The sequence below is a fragment of the Capsella rubella genome, unplaced genomic scaffold (assembly GCF_000375325.1).
Source record: "Capsella rubella cultivar Monte Gargano unplaced genomic scaffold, Caprub1_0 scaffold_7, whole genome shotgun sequence".
NCBI lineage: Eukaryota > Viridiplantae > Streptophyta > Magnoliopsida > Brassicales > Brassicaceae > Capsella > Capsella rubella.
In genome coordinates, this window is record NW_006238917.1 from 6,526,005 (window position 1) to 6,540,822 (window position 14,818).

A 14,818-nucleotide genomic window follows, 5' to 3' on the forward strand; every position below is an offset into this window, starting at 1 on the left:
ATCAGGTCAAGAGTTTCAAATCTTGAGATTGTAATTTTGTTACATATTTTTTTTTTAATTTTCTTAAAGTTAATTGAAACGACGTGGTTTTATGCCCATTTTGAATTGGATTGGTTCTGGTACGGTTTTCAGATTAGATTTTATGCCAAGACCTACTAGTGCCAGGCCCAACCCAATTGTTGTAATGAGTAATGAAAGACGCAGAGCACAGTTGTTGTAACCCTAAATTAACAAAGATTCTCACCGGAGCTTTCGGACCAAACCATGTGTGATCGTGACCAACCGCAAGCCTTCTCCGTCGAAACCATGTTCGATACCAACTTTACCGAGGTCGATATGGAAGAATTCAGGCGACAAACCACGGAACCCATATGCAATACCGAAGATGACCTTATACAGTGCCTCCCCCCGCTGGTTTTTCACAAGTGTAAGATCTTTCTCTCTCTCTCTCTCTCTCTCTCTATATGTATATAATCGGATCTAATTTATGATTAATTTTGTTTAATCGGTGTCCGTTTTGTGTAGCTGGTAAGACATGTGTGTTTTGGGATGTGGAGGATTACCCAATCCCAGATGGTCTCGATGCTGCTTCGATTTACCAGAGTATCAAAGCGGCTGTCAAGAACTATGGTTGTGATGAGGAGGTGTTCATTCAGGCTTATGTTGGTAATAATACCATCTCGGATGAATTCCGACGTCAATCTTCGGATGCTGGAGTCCGATTCGAAGTCTTTGAGAAATCCGGTACTGATCTTTTCTTTTTATATATATAATCTAAGATAAGATGTTGTTGTTGATATTACTTGCCTACTTACACTTTGCAGGGGATCAATATGGGAGACATTGTTCCATATATGGTGACGTTATGTTGTGGACACTGGAAAATCCTACACCATCAAATGTGATTATAGTCGCAAAAATAATCGACTACGACTTTGGTTTTGCTTTTAGATGTTTGTCTGACTCCTGGTCGTATGGTGTTCTCTTATCCCAAGAACCTAATCCAATATGGCGATTTCCTGTTGGAAGCGCACCCACGTTTTTGGCAAGCATATTTGATAGGAGCTCACCTAGATTACCAACATTGGCGATTTCATTGCCGAACGTTAGCGGCAGCGGATAATACTGTGATTTAAGCCCCGTGACAGGATACTCTGGCTGATTCCGAGGACTAACTTTGTGTGCGCCCTTGCAAATCTATCTCTCCTCAAGGGATGCTCTATGCATTATGTGTTGGTGATGTTATATATATTAGTTAGATATGAAGCTTTTGGATTTGTCTATCTATCATATATTATTGTCTATCTATCATATATATTTGCTTTTGGACATCTTTATCTGACCATCATCGACGTAAACTGTGGTTGCATCATACAAGAGTTAAAAAAAAAATCAATCGTGAGTACTTGTGCTTGGGACTTGGATAAGCGGAAGATGTTGAAATTGGAGGTAAAGATAGGCGTTGAGTGAACAATACAGGCAAAGATAGAAGAAGAAGCAAGCATCATTCATATATGGAACAAACTAACAAAGGTTATGAATATGACTTAGGTCTTACTATTTTATTAATTACTTCAAAGCGAATCATAAAGGTAGCAATATCGTATTGTATTGGGTTCCTTATACGTCATCTCTTATTATCGTAACCAATAAAAATATAGTATTATGCTATGTCATGCCGAAAATCTAAACCGCCAAAAAACTTGCCAACGAGGCTTGGCCCATTGACAGACAACTTTGGTAGTAAACGTGTAACCTGCTGTAACCCTAAATTCACAAATTCCCTCATCAGCCACCACTCTAAGATTGAGCGTTCCAACGGAAAGGCAGCATCTCTGATCCTCTCGAAAGCTTGGCACGACGTAACTATGTACACCAAATTGTTTCCTCCGCTGACCGACTGGAAATCCCGCTGTAAGATTTCTCGAAATTTATTATATGATATCTGGATTTATTTTATTTGTAGCGATCTTGTTTTTTTTGTTTAAAACGTAAATTGCTTAAATTCGTACCTTGATGTTAAAACCTGGATTGTGCAGTCACTAACGTATTAGTCGTATGGGAGCTGGAGAATTACATAATCCCAGAAGGTCTCGATATTCGTTCGACTCTTGAGAAAATCAAAGCAGTTATTGCCAAGGAGGAGGGTCTTAGGAGTAGGAACGTCAACATCTGGATTTTCGGTAGTGCTGACAATTCATGGTTGAATGCATTGAAGGAAGAATATTCGACAACCAAAGATAGATTCCATGTCTACAGAGGTGCTCTCTCTATCTAATCCAATTCCTTCTCCTCTAAAACTTGATCTATCTTATTATATACAAACCCTCCATATAATCTCTATACTATATTTGCAGGGGATCAACGTGCCAGATTTAATAGGATTATAGCGAACATTGCTTTCTGGTCATTCAACGTGAAAAGTCCAATAAATTTGCTGATACTCTCAGAAAACATGGCTCAGACGGAACAAGACCCCAAATTCTGCAGATTTCGTCTTTCTTTACAGAAGAGAGGTTTCAGTGTTGCCTCAGCCCACCCTTCGACTCTCCTTAACCAACAAACGGAGCCACTAGTTGCTCCCCCATCTCGGTTCCCTGAATTCATCTGTACCACCTGCACCAGTAAAGATGATAAAGCATGATGATTTCAATGCTGGTGAAGATGCTGAAGCAGTTAGAGCAATTATAAATTTCATGGAACGACCCCAACTTAATTAATTAACCTGTATTTTGTTCTATAAATCGGTGAAATATTGTATGATAACTAGTGCGAGAAATATTTTCTTTGTAATTTATGTTTTAAAAATTTGTTAGATTTTGTTTGAGATTATTTAATGATTATCAAAACTACATTATATCAGGGCTTCAACAGCTTCAACAACTCTTTTTTCCAGGTCTGAACTCTTTGATTGCTTTAAGCTTGAAAGACAATCTGAACATGTTTGAGCCCACAACATTGATGGAGAACCAGGAAAAACCAATCAGAAGTAGAAAATCAGGATTTTTCAGGAGATAATTATAGAATTGAAAAGGCTTTTTCTGTCTTGGCTGGGCAGAAAAAAGGGAGATCGAACTTGGAGAGTGTCTTGGATTGACTCGCCTTTTATTCCACCAAGTGAAGGAACACCCCTGAAAGAACGTATCGTTGTGAGTTCAGCTCCTAGGGTGTGATGCACTAGCTATGTGATCATAATCACATATATATCGGATATTGAAGCTTTTATTTATTTACATTTAGTATGAAACAGTAAAATATTTGTTTATCTGATTCGGTTTGTAGATAGCCAATTAATTTGGACCCTGTAAGCATTCATGTTTCTTCATTAGCCCCCAAGTTTTTTAATTGGCCCATTTATATCAGATAAAATAGAATCATGTATAAGCCCATTACTGATCCATCCGCGTTACTGGAGAAGTCTCACTTCCGACACGACGTGCTCGGTGCTCTTTCTCGCCGGTGTTGTCGTCGTCGTTGCTCACTGGTCAGTCGTTGATCCGCTTTTTTTTTTTTTTCCTCTTTCTGAGCTTTGATTGTTTAAGGAATTTAAATATATTTGAGATTCGTTCTCCATGGACGTACTAGATTCTTAAGGACTCATCACTCGAAAGTGAAAACTAGATATACATTTTTGAACAAATTTTGATTTTCTTGAGCAAGTAAGTATACACATACGTTTGAAATCTCAAGTCTTTGAAAACTAGATATACATTTTTGAACAAATTTTGATTTTCTTGAGCAAGTAAGTATACACATACGTTTGAAATCTCAAGTCTTTGTTTCTTGCAGGCAACAATTTACTCCCAAAGATGGCGTTTTTTGGGCTCTTCCGTGTTTCTCGACGGTTGTTGAGATCCTCCGTGTCGGCAACTCCATCTTCTTCCTTTGCTGTTTTGCAGTCACAACATAAATCCTTGTCCAATCCTGTGAATACCCATTGCACAAATCCTTTCACTAAGTGTTACCCTTCATGGAATTATAACTATCAAGTATGGAGTAAAGGGAGGGAATTGCAACAGGAGAAGTTTCTTGGTGTTGGCTGGAACTATAGATTAGTTAGTGGAATGTCCTCGTCCTCTTCAGTTATGGAGGGAAAGCCTAAGAAAGATGACAAGGAGAAGAGTGATGTCGGTGGTGTTAAGGAAGCTTCTTGGATAGATTTGTATTTACCACAAGATGCTAGAGGTTATGCTAAGCTTGCTCGATTGGATAAACCCATTGGTACGTGGTTGCTTGCTTGGCCCTGTATGTGGTAAGTTCATCTTCTCTGTTGAATAATGGAGTCTAGAATCAAGACATTTCACTTTTAAGATTCATTATAATTCATAAGAAAGAATAGCTGAGGGAAAGAAGACTGCGAGTTTATACAGTTTCTTTTCATCACAAAGGATGGTTTATGTTAAGTCAGATCACGTCAAATTTAGTTTTATGTGATCAAGTCATGTGTTTTCCTGGTTGGTTTGGCTGTGATGTTTTCCGACTGACTTGCAAGTTGAAGCACAGTTATAAAAGAAATTTTGTCAAGTTTTTTTGTTGGTAGACTTCATTTCAGTGGAGAAATTCTTGTAGTCTGTTATTGTTAGATTTTCTCTGTTACTTTTTGTTTTTAGTCTTTAATCATATTGATCCTCTCAACAACTCATAGGCAATTAATTAGTATGATTTTGAGCTGAGATCTTTGATAGCATGGCAGAGTGTCTTTGTGGTTAAGGATTGGCAGAAAACAGGGTGGATGGAAAATGCTACTAACCTGATTTTTCTTGAATCATTAATATTACAGTACTATTAATTTACACTGGGTTTCCAGAGATAAGTGAATAGATCGTAAGTCTGATCTCCATCATTGTTACATAGGTCGATTGCGTTGGCCGCTGATCCTGGAAGCCTTCCAAGTTTTAAATATATGGCTTTATTTGGTTGCGGAGCACTACTTCTTAGAGGTGCTGGCTGTACTATAAATGATCTGCTTGATCAGGACATAGATACAAAGGTCAGTTTGTTTTTATGCTATCCTATGGTATGGTGATAAAGACAAGTGATGTAAAATATATATATCCCTTTGTCTGTTGGTTAAGAAACTTGTTTTGTATAACTATGGTTTCTGTGGCCATGGTGGGAAATTGTTTGTGCTTTGACTGACAGCTGGAAGTGGTCTTGATGCTTGTATGTCGGATCAATTTACGCAAACATTTTCAGTCACATTTATGTTTTGGGTATATAGTTCATCTGCATGTATTGGCAACTTTGTTACAAAAGTGAAAGTATTCAGGTATTAGATGTGGTGAAGGTGGAATATTTTTTTCAATTGAAATATGTGTTAGTTGATAGGGGAGCTAAACAGCATTCATGTAACTTGATTCATTTTTCCACAAACAAAGATGGGTTGCTTGTGAGTAAATTAAGAATATTTGAGGCTCAAGATTTTATTTGATTGTTTTATTTTAGATTACGTTGTCTTACACTTTTTTATCCAGGTTGATCGTACAAGATTAAGACCTATCGCCAGTGGTCTTTTGACACCATTTCAAGGGATTCAATTTCTTGGGATACAGTTGCTTTTAGGCTTAGGGATTCTTCTCCAACTTAACAATTACAGGTTTGTTTGGAATTTTTATGTGCCTGAAGTCAATTATTTGCAGGTGTTTGTTTAAAATTCACCCAGGTGTAGTTGGCCCAAATTATGAACATATTGTCATGACTTCCCTTTACTTTTGTGATTCATTTCTTTTTCTACTTGAGCTCATTTCAGTATTTATATTCTGCAGCCGTGTTTTAGGGGCTTCATCTTTGTTACTTGTTTTCTCCTACCCACTTATGAAGAGGTTTACATTCTGGGTAATTTACATCCATTTTGGCTTCTCAAAGTTAGACATTATAATTTTTCTCGGTCCCTTTTGATCATTCTATTTTGTAATTGCAGCCTCAAGCCTTTTTAGGCTTGACCATAAACTGGGGAGCATTGCTAGGATGGACTGCAGTTAAAGGAAGCATAGAGCCAGCTGTTGTACTCCCTCTCTATCTCTCCGGAGTTTGCTGGACCCTTGTTTATGATACTATTTATGCACATCAGGTATATTCACTTTATTTTCAGCTCAAAATCTATTTGATTACGACCAATAGCAAAGTAGTCCATCTCAATGTGCGCATATTTTCCGCTTTTCTTCCCTGTCTCATGCAAATGTATCCATTTTGATGTTCAACTTTTGTCTAATGGCAATCATAAAGAAGAGAATTACCCCGCTCTCCACATTTTCCATCTGATATCTACAATTTAAGTGAAGAATGAGCACCATAAAAGTCTTCCTATTTGCAACAGAAGTGGAAAGGAAAGTTACCTTGTAGCCCACTGAAAAATGAAATAGGATTTCAGTCTTCTTTTGATATAGTATATGCCACTAGTTACGAATCCAAAATTTCAGCTAAAGTTCAGGTGTTATGCAAGTAGATATTCTAGAGATTAATCATTTTTTTTTTTCATGAGCTAATGTGTATGAATCTATTGTGTCTTCAGGACAAGGAAGATGATATAAAAGTTGGTGTTAAGTCAACAGCTCTTAGGTTCGGTGATAATACAAAGCTTTGGTTAACTGGATTTGGCACAGCATCCATGGGATTTCTTGCGCTTTCTGGACTCAGTGCAGATCTTGGTACTCAATAAGCTTTACAAGGGTTCTTTTGTGATTCCTAATTCCATTTACCGTCTTTTGACTCTTTTTTCCGTTTCTCGTTCTTAATGATTAAGGGTGGCAATATTACGCATCACTGGCTGCTGCATCAGGGCAGCTAGGATGGCAAATAGGGACAGCTGACTTATCATCTGGTGCTGACTGCAGTAGAAAGTATGAAAATTTGAGTTTTGCCTTTGTACTCTTTCTCAATCCAGGATTTGCCTTGGAAACTAATACTTTCTGAGTTTTGATGTTTGTACAGATTTGTTTCAAACAAGTGGTTTGGTGCTATCGTATTTAGTGGAGTTGTACTTGGAAGAAGTTTTCAATAGAGACTCTCTCTATTTCTCTCTCTGTTAATGAATGAGGATGAAGCTATAATGTGAGTATCCTATTTATGAAGAATTGAAGTATACTTTTAAGACACAGCAAGTGAAACAGAGGACATGGCCTTGCTTCAAAGTGGTCTCCTACAGGATCGAAAAGCTGATGGAACCATTGCCAGATAAGCTGAAACTTAACTCTATTAGATTAGTTTATGATTCTGGTAAAAGGAGCTGTTGTTGTTGTTTGGGATCTATTTCTTTTGTTTCCAGGAGACTTGTTGTGTCTGCAATGTACTCATTCAAAGTGTTGACAAGAGTAATGAGCAAAACCTTCTGGTCAAGCTAGAGGTTTTCCTTTTGTCTTTATAGTTGACCTACGTAATTGACTTGTAATGTAAATGACTAGAGGCTAATTCATTAACATTGAATTAGCCGTGTGATTTGGAAAGTGGAAACATCATTTAGAGAAGATTTCCTTATTCATTAATTTATCATCCAATGAGGCAAATAATATTAGTAACACGCGGTTTAATTGCTCCAACTTACACCAATAAAAAGAGGCCACGTTGTCAGCATCTCCGTGTTCGATCTCGGACATAAAATAAAAAGCCATAAGAATCGGAGATTTGTTCTTTCTCTCTCGATTGACTTTATTGACTGAGAGAAAGCTTCTGAACAAATGGGACACAGACACAGCAAGTCCAAATCCTCCGATCCACCATCGTCCTCCTCCTCTTCCTCCGACAACGTAGTCCACCATGTCCGACCTTCCGGAGAACGCCGTGGATCCTCTGGTTCCGGAACCGTCGGATCGTCAGTCTCTGGAACCGGCGGATCTCGCTCCAACACATCTACTCAGCAGAATGGTCGGATCTTAGGTCGACCTATGGAGAACGTTAAGGGAACCTACGAGTTCGGTCGTGAGCTAGGTCGTGGCCAGTTCGGTGTCACCTATCTTGTTACTCACAAAGAGACCAAGCAACAGTTCGCTTGCAAGTCAATCCCTACGCGCCGCCTTGTCCACAAAGACGACATTGACGATGTTCGCCGTGAAGTCCAGATTATGCACCATCTAAGTGGCCACCGGTAAAACTTTTTTTGATTTTATGGTAAATTGATTCTTTTGGGATATTCTGAAATGGAACCTAAAACGCCTTTTTATTGAACACTATTGGTGAATGCTAGGCTAGAACCAATGCGCAAGTCTCCTATGAGATTAATGTTTATATTAATGAGTGGTTTGCATCATATGTGGATGAAATGTTTGGTGGTCCTATGTTAAACTATTGAAAATGTTTCCAATTTAGTTTCATGTTCCCCTTTTTGCGTATTTACCTGAGTTTCAAGTTTGTGAGTGGTTTGTAGGAACATAGTGGACTTGAAGGGAGCCTACGAGGACAGACACTCTGTGAATCTCATAATGGAGCTGTGTGAAGGAGGAGAATTGTTCGATAGGATCATAGCTAAAGGTCTTTACTCAGAGAGAGCTGCTGCGGATTTGTGCAGGCAGATGGTGATGGTTGTGCATAGTTGTCATTCTATGGGTGTAATGCACCGAGACTTGAAGCCCGAGAACTTTCTCTTTCTTAGTAAAGATGAGAACTCCCCATTGAAAGCTACAGACTTTGGCCTCTCGGTCTTCTTCAAGCCAGGTTAGGAAACAGGCTAGAGACTTTCCCCATTGTTGCTGTAGTTTATTAGTGGTGTAATTTCTGCATCCAGAGTGAATCTATCTCCCTAATGAAGTTGATTTTATTAATGCAGGAGATAAGTTTAAAGATCTTGTTGGAAGTGCATACTATGTTGCCCCAGAAGTTCTAAAACGAAACTATGGACCAGAGGCTGATATCTGGAGTGCCGGTGTAATTCTATACATCCTTCTCAGTGGTGTCCCGCCTTTTTGGGGAGGTATTGCTTTGATCTTTCTTAAGAAGAGAATTTGGCTGCACTGTTTAAATGGTTGGACCGTGAATGTATAGTCACCTGTCTATTTTTTTACTGTTATGCAGAAAATGAAACGGGGATCTTTGATGCCATTCTTCAGGGGCAGCTCGATTTTTCAGCTGATCCGTGGCCAGCACTATCTAATGGTGCCAAAGATCTTGTAAGGAAAATGTTAAAATATGACCCTAAAGAACGGCTTTCAGCTGCTGAAGTGCTAAGTAAGACCCTTCATAACATGTTTTGATGAATAAAATTAATGACAACACCGTATTTTGATCCAACATTAACATGTTTTACTATATACACAGATCATCCGTGGATGAGAGAAGACGGGGAGGCATCAGACAAACCACTTGACAATGCTGTGTTATCGAGGATGAAACAATTCCGGGCGATGAACAAACTCAAAAAAATGGCCCTGAAGGTAATAAGAACATTGATTGAAACTGTCTGATCATCCCCATCATACTTAGTCTTGTTCTAAAGCCAATCTCCGCTTTTCGTTTTGCATTTCAGGTTATCGCTGAGAACCTTTCCGAAGAAGAAATCATTGGTCTTAAAGAGATGTTCAAATCTCTAGACACTGACAACAATGGAATAGTCACTTTGGAGGAATTGAGAACCGGTCTCCCCAAACTTGGTAATAAGATCTCTGAGGCTGAAATAAGACAGCTAATGGAAGCAGTAAGTGTATCTCAACCTGCTACTTTGATGTCGAATCTTGAGTGCTTCCCCTTGCAAAACACAAAACTGAGAAAGCTTATGATGTTTTCATTTAGGCTGATATGGATGGAGATGGATCAATTGACTACTTGGAGTTTATATCAGCCACAATGCATATGAACAGAATCGAACGTGAGGACCACTTGTACACTGCTTTCCAGTACTTTGACAATGACAACAGCGGGTAAAACAATATCCTTTAGCTCTCTCCTTTCTCTGTTTAACAAGCTATAAAACTCACACTCTTTGATCATGATTTGTGTGATATCAGCTACATAACAATGGAAGAACTAGAGCAAGCCATGAAGAAATACAACATGGGTGATGATAAATCCATCAAAGAGATCATTGCTGAAGTAGACACCGATCGTGTATGTGTTATACATTTATCTTTAGTTTTGGTCCATTCAAAGAGTTTTATCATTTGTGATCCTAACACTCTCTTCTCTATATTCAACATCAATAGGACGGAAAAATCAACTACGAAGAATTCGTAGCAATGATGAAGAAGGGAAATCCAGAATTGGTGACAAACCGACGCAGATGCAAGTAAAAAACGTTGGAGCCTGGAGGGTAGTATTAACACAATCTTTCTCCTTGTTACACAAGAGAGATCTTTTGATGTTTCTTCTATTTGGTTCCCTCACTTTTACTTAGCTTTGTGTTGTTGTTGTTGTTTCTGTTACAACTACACTATTTTGTTTCCTGCAATCTCTTTTATCAACAAAACATAATATGCGTTTGGATTTAAAAAACCCATTTGCAGGTTTGTTTCATGAGAGATTCAACATATAAAAAATATTCCCATGATTTAATGTTCAAATCTACATAGAAAATTATAATCCCAATCCTGTACCACATGTCCTCGTACTAGAGGCATTATGATAAAAGTGAATAGAAATAAATAAAATAAACGAATAAAACCAACTGTGAAGAAAAAAAAAAAAAAAAAGAGGAAGAAGGAGAAGGACCGCGAGCTTTGGATCGAATCCGTTAAAAATTTCTCGACTCGATAATAAAAACAACAAACAAATGATCATCATCGACAGCTTTCCTCTAGATTCGATTCCGATTCATCTTCCAAGGAATTAGTCTCCGGCGTGTGTCTTCTCTGATCGTTAACGATCCTCTTCCAAGCGACAGCCGCATCTTACTCGCCGGCGGCTTGAATCATGGTATGTTAACTCCAGCTTTTTTTTCTTCCTTTAGCTCGACCGATACGTCTGCAATCTTAAACCCCTACCTTCCTTATTGTGATCTCGATAGAAAATCTGAAATGAATGATGCAACCATATTCATTGAAATTTGTGAGAGTATTGAAATCTGAGTCAATGTCACTGCTGAAAGTAAATTACTGTAAATGATTATTTTCAGTGCATCTCTGAGTTTTTGATCTGATTTTCACGATGTAGTAGTTTCAATCTGGAATTTTAGGCTTCTTCATGGATTATCCTCATGTAAATATTAGCCAGCATCTGCGTGTATGTGTATGTGTTAAGAGTTTTGCTAGAAGTGTGATGTTGTCTTCCTCTTGAATCAGGCTGATAGGAGAAACAGGTGTAACCAGGTCCTCCTTCTAGCATATCAGAGTTTTGGCTTAGTGTTTGGAGATTTGAGTATTTCTCCTCTCTATGTGTATAAATGTACATTCTACGGAGGATTGAGACACCATCAAACAGAAGATACCATATTTGGCGCGTTTTCTTTGATATTTTGGACCATAACTCTCCTTTCACTCATCAAGTACATGGTTTTTGTATTAAGTGCAGATGACAATGGTGAAGGTATGTGCAGTGGTTTCTAAGTGAATCCCTTTTTTTTCTTTCTTCGGATACTTGGGTTAGGATGTAAAATTTGGGTTTCTGTTGCAGGAGGGATATTTGCTTTGTATGCTTTGCTCTGTAGACACGCAAGGTTTTCTTTGCTTCCTAATCAGCAAGCTGCTGATGAGGAAATCTCCACATACTATGGCCCTGGTGATGCAAGTAGAAATTTGCCTAGTTCTGCTTTCAAAAGCCTTATAGAACGAAATAAGAGATCAAAAACAGCTTTGCTTGTTTTAGTCTTGGTAGGAACTTCCATGGTAATAACCATCGGTGTCCTTACACCAGCAATTTCAGGTAATTAGTCGAACCTTTGTTTAGCTTCTGTCTGGTCGTATAGTACGTTACCATTTTTATTTTTTCCAGGGTTTAGCATCTAACATTATCTTCTTGTAGTCTCTTCATCTATTGATGGCCTTGTGGCCAAGACAAGTTTGAAGCATAGTAAGTAATGTTTGCTATTATCTTTATACTTGCGTATCTTGATTATATATGTTTACAACATTCCCTCATTGTTATTTATATATCTTTTTACCAATGTGTTGCTTTCCTAGGTACTGTGGTTATGATAGCATGTGCTTTGCTGGTTGGGCTTTTCGTTCTGCAGCACCGTGGCACAAATAAAGTTGCCTTTCTATTTGCACCTATTATGATTTTGTGGTTGTTGATAATCGCAACTGTTGGTGTGTACAATATTGTGACTTGGAACCCCAGTGTATACAAAGCCTTATCTCCCTACTATATCTATGTATTCTTTAGAGACACGGGAATAGATGGATGGCTGTCCCTTGGAGGCATTCTTTTATGTATCACAGGTAATATGGTCATTTATGTTCCGAAAATCGACTCAATAAGTGTTAATTATATATTATGTCTCATCTTGGCAATTTGTCTACTTTCAGGAACGGAGGCTATCTTTGCTGAACTTGGCCAATTTACAGCTACATCTATAAGGGTATGTGAAGAAGCTTATTTGGTTCTTTCAATCATGCTGCAGTAACCAGTAGAGAGAATATTTATAGCAGCTCTTAAGGAATTGTTGTACAAATACTATAAGGATTTTTGTTGCTAGAACAATCCATAAGCAATTGGTCATATTAGGGATGTTCTTGACTCAAGGAATTAGAAAAAATATGAAACACAATTAGAATCTGGTTATAGTTATTGTTATTTGATGGCCTCTTTTGTTGGCTACTGAAGATGAAGAAACAATAACATTTTGCAATCTTATGATTCTTTGCAGTTTGCGTTTTGTTGTGTTGTTTACCCATGTCTGGTGCTTCAATACATGGGCCAAGCTGCGTTTCTGTCAAAGAATTTTTCTGCTCTACCTTCAAGCTTTTATTCTTCCATTCCAGGTAATAAATTGGTCAATTTCCTTGTCACGTCTCTTTCCTTTACCCTAAGTCCTCCAATTTTTGAGAATTCCACTGCAAGTTCCAAAGTACTACAATTTCTCAAATGTATGTACCTGACCTTTCAGTGTTTGGGATGTTTTAGTGGTGGATTATGTCCATGATGCATGTCTAGATCCAAAGTTTCGAGTTTATTATTAAATTCTGCAAGTACATATTATGACAATTCATTCATGCGCTCCTCTTTACTTGTGTAGTTTGCCATATGTTCATGTGTTTTGTTCTTGTTCTTCAGATCCATTTTTCTGGCCGGTTCTCATGATGGCTATGCTGGCTGCAATGGTCGCAAGCCAAGCAGTCATATTTGCCACGTTCTCGATTGTCAAACAATGTTATGCATTAGGATGCTTCCCACGAGTGAAGATTGTTCACAAACCAAGATGGGTCCTTGGCCAAATTTACATTCCTGAGATCAATTGGGTTGTCATGATCCTCACCCTCGCTGTCACCATTTGTTTCCAAGACACTCGACACTTAGCTTTTGCTTTTGGTAAGGGCTTAACCTTTCATCAGACTCATAATTTCTATCTTTATCATCAAACCTAATCCTTTGTTCTCCAGGGCTTGCCTGCATGACTCTAGCCTTTGTGACAACTTGGTTGATGCCTCTCATCATCAACTTTGTCTGGAACCGTAATATTGTCTTCTCTGTCCTCTTTATCCTCTTTTTTGGGACCATAGAACTTGTCTTCGTCGCGTCAGCCTTAGTCAAAATCCCTAAAGGAGGCTGGATCACTCTCCTTCTTTCCCTCTTCTTCACTTTCATCACATATGTATGGCATTATGGCAGCAGAAAGAAGTACCTATGTGACCAGCACAACAAGGTCCCTATGAAATCAATCCTAAGTCTCGGCCCGAGCCTCGGGATCATCAAAGTCCCAGGGATGGGTCTTATCTACACCGAGCTCGCCAGTGGTGTCCCTGCCACATTTACTCACTTTCTAACAAACTTACCGGCATTCTATCAAGTTGTTGTCTTTGTCTGCTGCAAAACTGTCCCTATCCCGTATGTACCACAGAAAGAGCGATACCTTATTGGCCGGATTGGACCAAAAACGTACAGGATGTACCGTTGCATTATCCGAGCTGGCTATAAAGACGTGAACAAAGATGGAGACGACTTTGAAGACGAGCTGGTGATGAGCATTGCTGAGTTTATTCAGCTAGAATCTGAAGGCTACGGCGGCTCAAACACTGACCGATCCATCGATGGCCGGCTCGCTGTTGTGAAAGCCTCAAACAAGTTTGGGACAAGGCTGTCTCGGTCTATATCCGAGGCCAACATCGCAGGTAGCTCGAGATCACAGACAACTGTAACAAACAGCAAATCTCCAGCTCTGCTTAGACTGAGAGCAGAGTATGAGCAAGAGCTTCCGAGGCTGAGCATGAGAAGGATGTTTCAGTTCAGACCAATGGACACTAAGTTCAGGCAACCTCAGGTGAAAGAGGAGCTGTTTGATTTGGTGAACGCCAAGGACGCGGAAGTGGCTTACATTGTTGGGCATGGTCATGTGAAGGCGAAGCGGAACTCGGTTTTTGTGAAACGGCTAGTGATAAACGTTGCTTACTCGTTCTTGAGGAAGAATTGTCGGAGCCCAGGCGTGATGTTGAATATTCCTCACATTTGTTTGATCAAAGTGGGCATGAACTATTACTTGTGAGTCTTTGTTACTGATATTTCTGTGAGAGTTTTGTGGTTCAGAGTATTCTAAATTTGGATATGATGTTTTCATTTTTGTAATATTTATAGTTTACTGATATTCTTATATATCTGGTTACTTTTGTGTTGCTGATAACTCATGACTCAGTCTAATGTAGAAAAGTCAAAATGTAAATAAAGGTTAAACATAACTCTGTACAGGACCTACTACAGGTGATATCTTTTTGAGCAGAATTTCAAAATAAAAAATAAACAATAT

At 38.7% G+C, this 14,818-nt stretch overlaps 4 protein-coding genes across 5 annotated transcripts; all 4 read left to right on the forward strand.

Moving 5' to 3' along the window:
• Positions 1-206: 206 nt before the first annotated feature.
• Positions 207-2,862, forward strand: LOC17877834. Of its 2 annotated transcripts, XM_023779144.1 has the most exons (5): positions 207-427; positions 526-744; positions 825-1,914; positions 2,040-2,261; positions 2,358-2,793. In XM_023779144.1, the coding sequence occupies exons 1-3, from the start codon at positions 265-267 to the stop codon at positions 1,121-1,123; spliced, it is 681 nt and encodes a 226-aa protein (XP_023634912.1). In that variant the 5' UTR covers positions 207-264; the 3' UTR covers positions 1,124-1,914; positions 2,040-2,261; positions 2,358-2,793. The 2 variants fall into 2 exon arrangements, with proteins under 2 accessions (XP_023634912.1, XP_006285477.1); XM_006285415.2 differs by lacking the exons at positions 207-427; positions 526-744 and having other exon boundaries at positions 1,122-1,914; positions 2,358-2,862.
• A 538-nt stretch (positions 2,863-3,400) lies between these two features.
• Positions 3,401-7,465, forward strand: LOC17879273 (4-hydroxybenzoate polyprenyltransferase, mitochondrial). Its single transcript, XM_006283689.2, has 9 exons — positions 3,401-3,484; positions 3,790-4,252; positions 4,855-4,990; positions 5,475-5,596; positions 5,766-5,835; positions 5,921-6,070; positions 6,512-6,647; positions 6,743-6,839; positions 6,931-7,465. The coding sequence occupies exons 2-9, from the start codon at positions 3,810-3,812 to the stop codon at positions 6,998-7,000; spliced, it is 1,224 nt and encodes a 407-aa protein (XP_006283751.2). The 5' UTR covers positions 3,401-3,484; positions 3,790-3,809; the 3' UTR covers positions 7,001-7,465.
• Positions 7,466-7,628: 163 nt separating this feature from the next.
• On the forward strand, positions 7,629-10,437 carry LOC17878970 (calcium-dependent protein kinase 3). The gene is made up of 9 exons (XM_006283458.2): positions 7,629-8,080; positions 8,360-8,646; positions 8,759-8,902; positions 9,004-9,156; positions 9,247-9,362; positions 9,455-9,622; positions 9,718-9,845; positions 9,933-10,032; positions 10,128-10,437. Exons 1-9 carry the CDS (start codon positions 7,674-7,676, stop codon positions 10,212-10,214), a joined length of 1,590 nt encoding a protein of 529 aa, XP_006283520.1. The 5' UTR covers positions 7,629-7,673; the 3' UTR covers positions 10,215-10,437.
• A 162-nt stretch (positions 10,438-10,599) lies between these two features.
• On the forward strand, positions 10,600-14,695 carry LOC17879699 (potassium transporter 3). Its single transcript, XM_006282852.2, has 9 exons — positions 10,600-10,836; positions 11,202-11,445; positions 11,533-11,781; positions 11,881-11,928; positions 12,039-12,299; positions 12,387-12,439; positions 12,728-12,842; positions 13,135-13,389; positions 13,461-14,695. The coding sequence occupies exons 1-9, from the start codon at positions 10,834-10,836 to the stop codon at positions 14,558-14,560; spliced, it is 2,328 nt and encodes a 775-aa protein (XP_006282914.1). The 5' UTR covers positions 10,600-10,833; the 3' UTR covers positions 14,561-14,695.
• The last annotated feature ends 123 nt before the right edge of the window (positions 14,696-14,818 follow it).

Bases quoted from the DNA above. Each gene is read 5' to 3' on its own strand.
- LOC17879699 (XM_006282852.2), top strand. The intron at 11,929-12,038 runs GTAAGTAATGTT...TTGCTTTCCTAG, and splicing joins CAAGACAAGTTTGAAGCATA to GTACTGTGGTTATGATAGCA. The intron at 12,300-12,386 runs GTAATATGGTCA...GTCTACTTTCAG, and splicing joins CATTCTTTTATGTATCACAG to GAACGGAGGCTATCTTTGCT.
- LOC17877834 (XM_006285415.2), top strand. From the start codon at position 1,671: ATGTCATGCCGAAAATCTAAACCGCCAAAAAACTTGCCAACGAGGCTT. The intron at 1,915-2,039 runs GTAAGATTTCTC...TGGATTGTGCAG, and splicing joins GACCGACTGGAAATCCCGCT to TCACTAACGTATTAGTCGTA. The intron at 2,262-2,357 runs GTGCTCTCTCTA...CTATATTTGCAG, and splicing joins TAGATTCCATGTCTACAGAG to GGGATCAACGTGCCAGATTT.
- LOC17879273 (XM_006283689.2), top strand. From the start codon at position 3,810: ATGGCGTTTTTTGGGCTCTTCCGTGTTTCTCGACGGTTGTTGAGATCC. The intron at 6,648-6,742 runs GTACTCAATAAG...TTAATGATTAAG, and splicing joins TGGACTCAGTGCAGATCTTG to GGTGGCAATATTACGCATCA. The intron at 6,840-6,930 runs GTATGAAAATTT...ATGTTTGTACAG, and splicing joins GGTGCTGACTGCAGTAGAAA to ATTTGTTTCAAACAAGTGGT.
- LOC17878970 (XM_006283458.2), top strand. From the start codon at position 7,674: ATGGGACACAGACACAGCAAGTCCAAATCCTCCGATCCACCATCGTCC. The intron at 9,363-9,454 runs GTAATAAGAACA...TTTGCATTTCAG, and splicing joins TCAAAAAAATGGCCCTGAAG to GTTATCGCTGAGAACCTTTC. The intron at 9,846-9,932 runs GTAAAACAATAT...GTGTGATATCAG, and splicing joins TTTGACAATGACAACAGCGG to CTACATAACAATGGAAGAAC.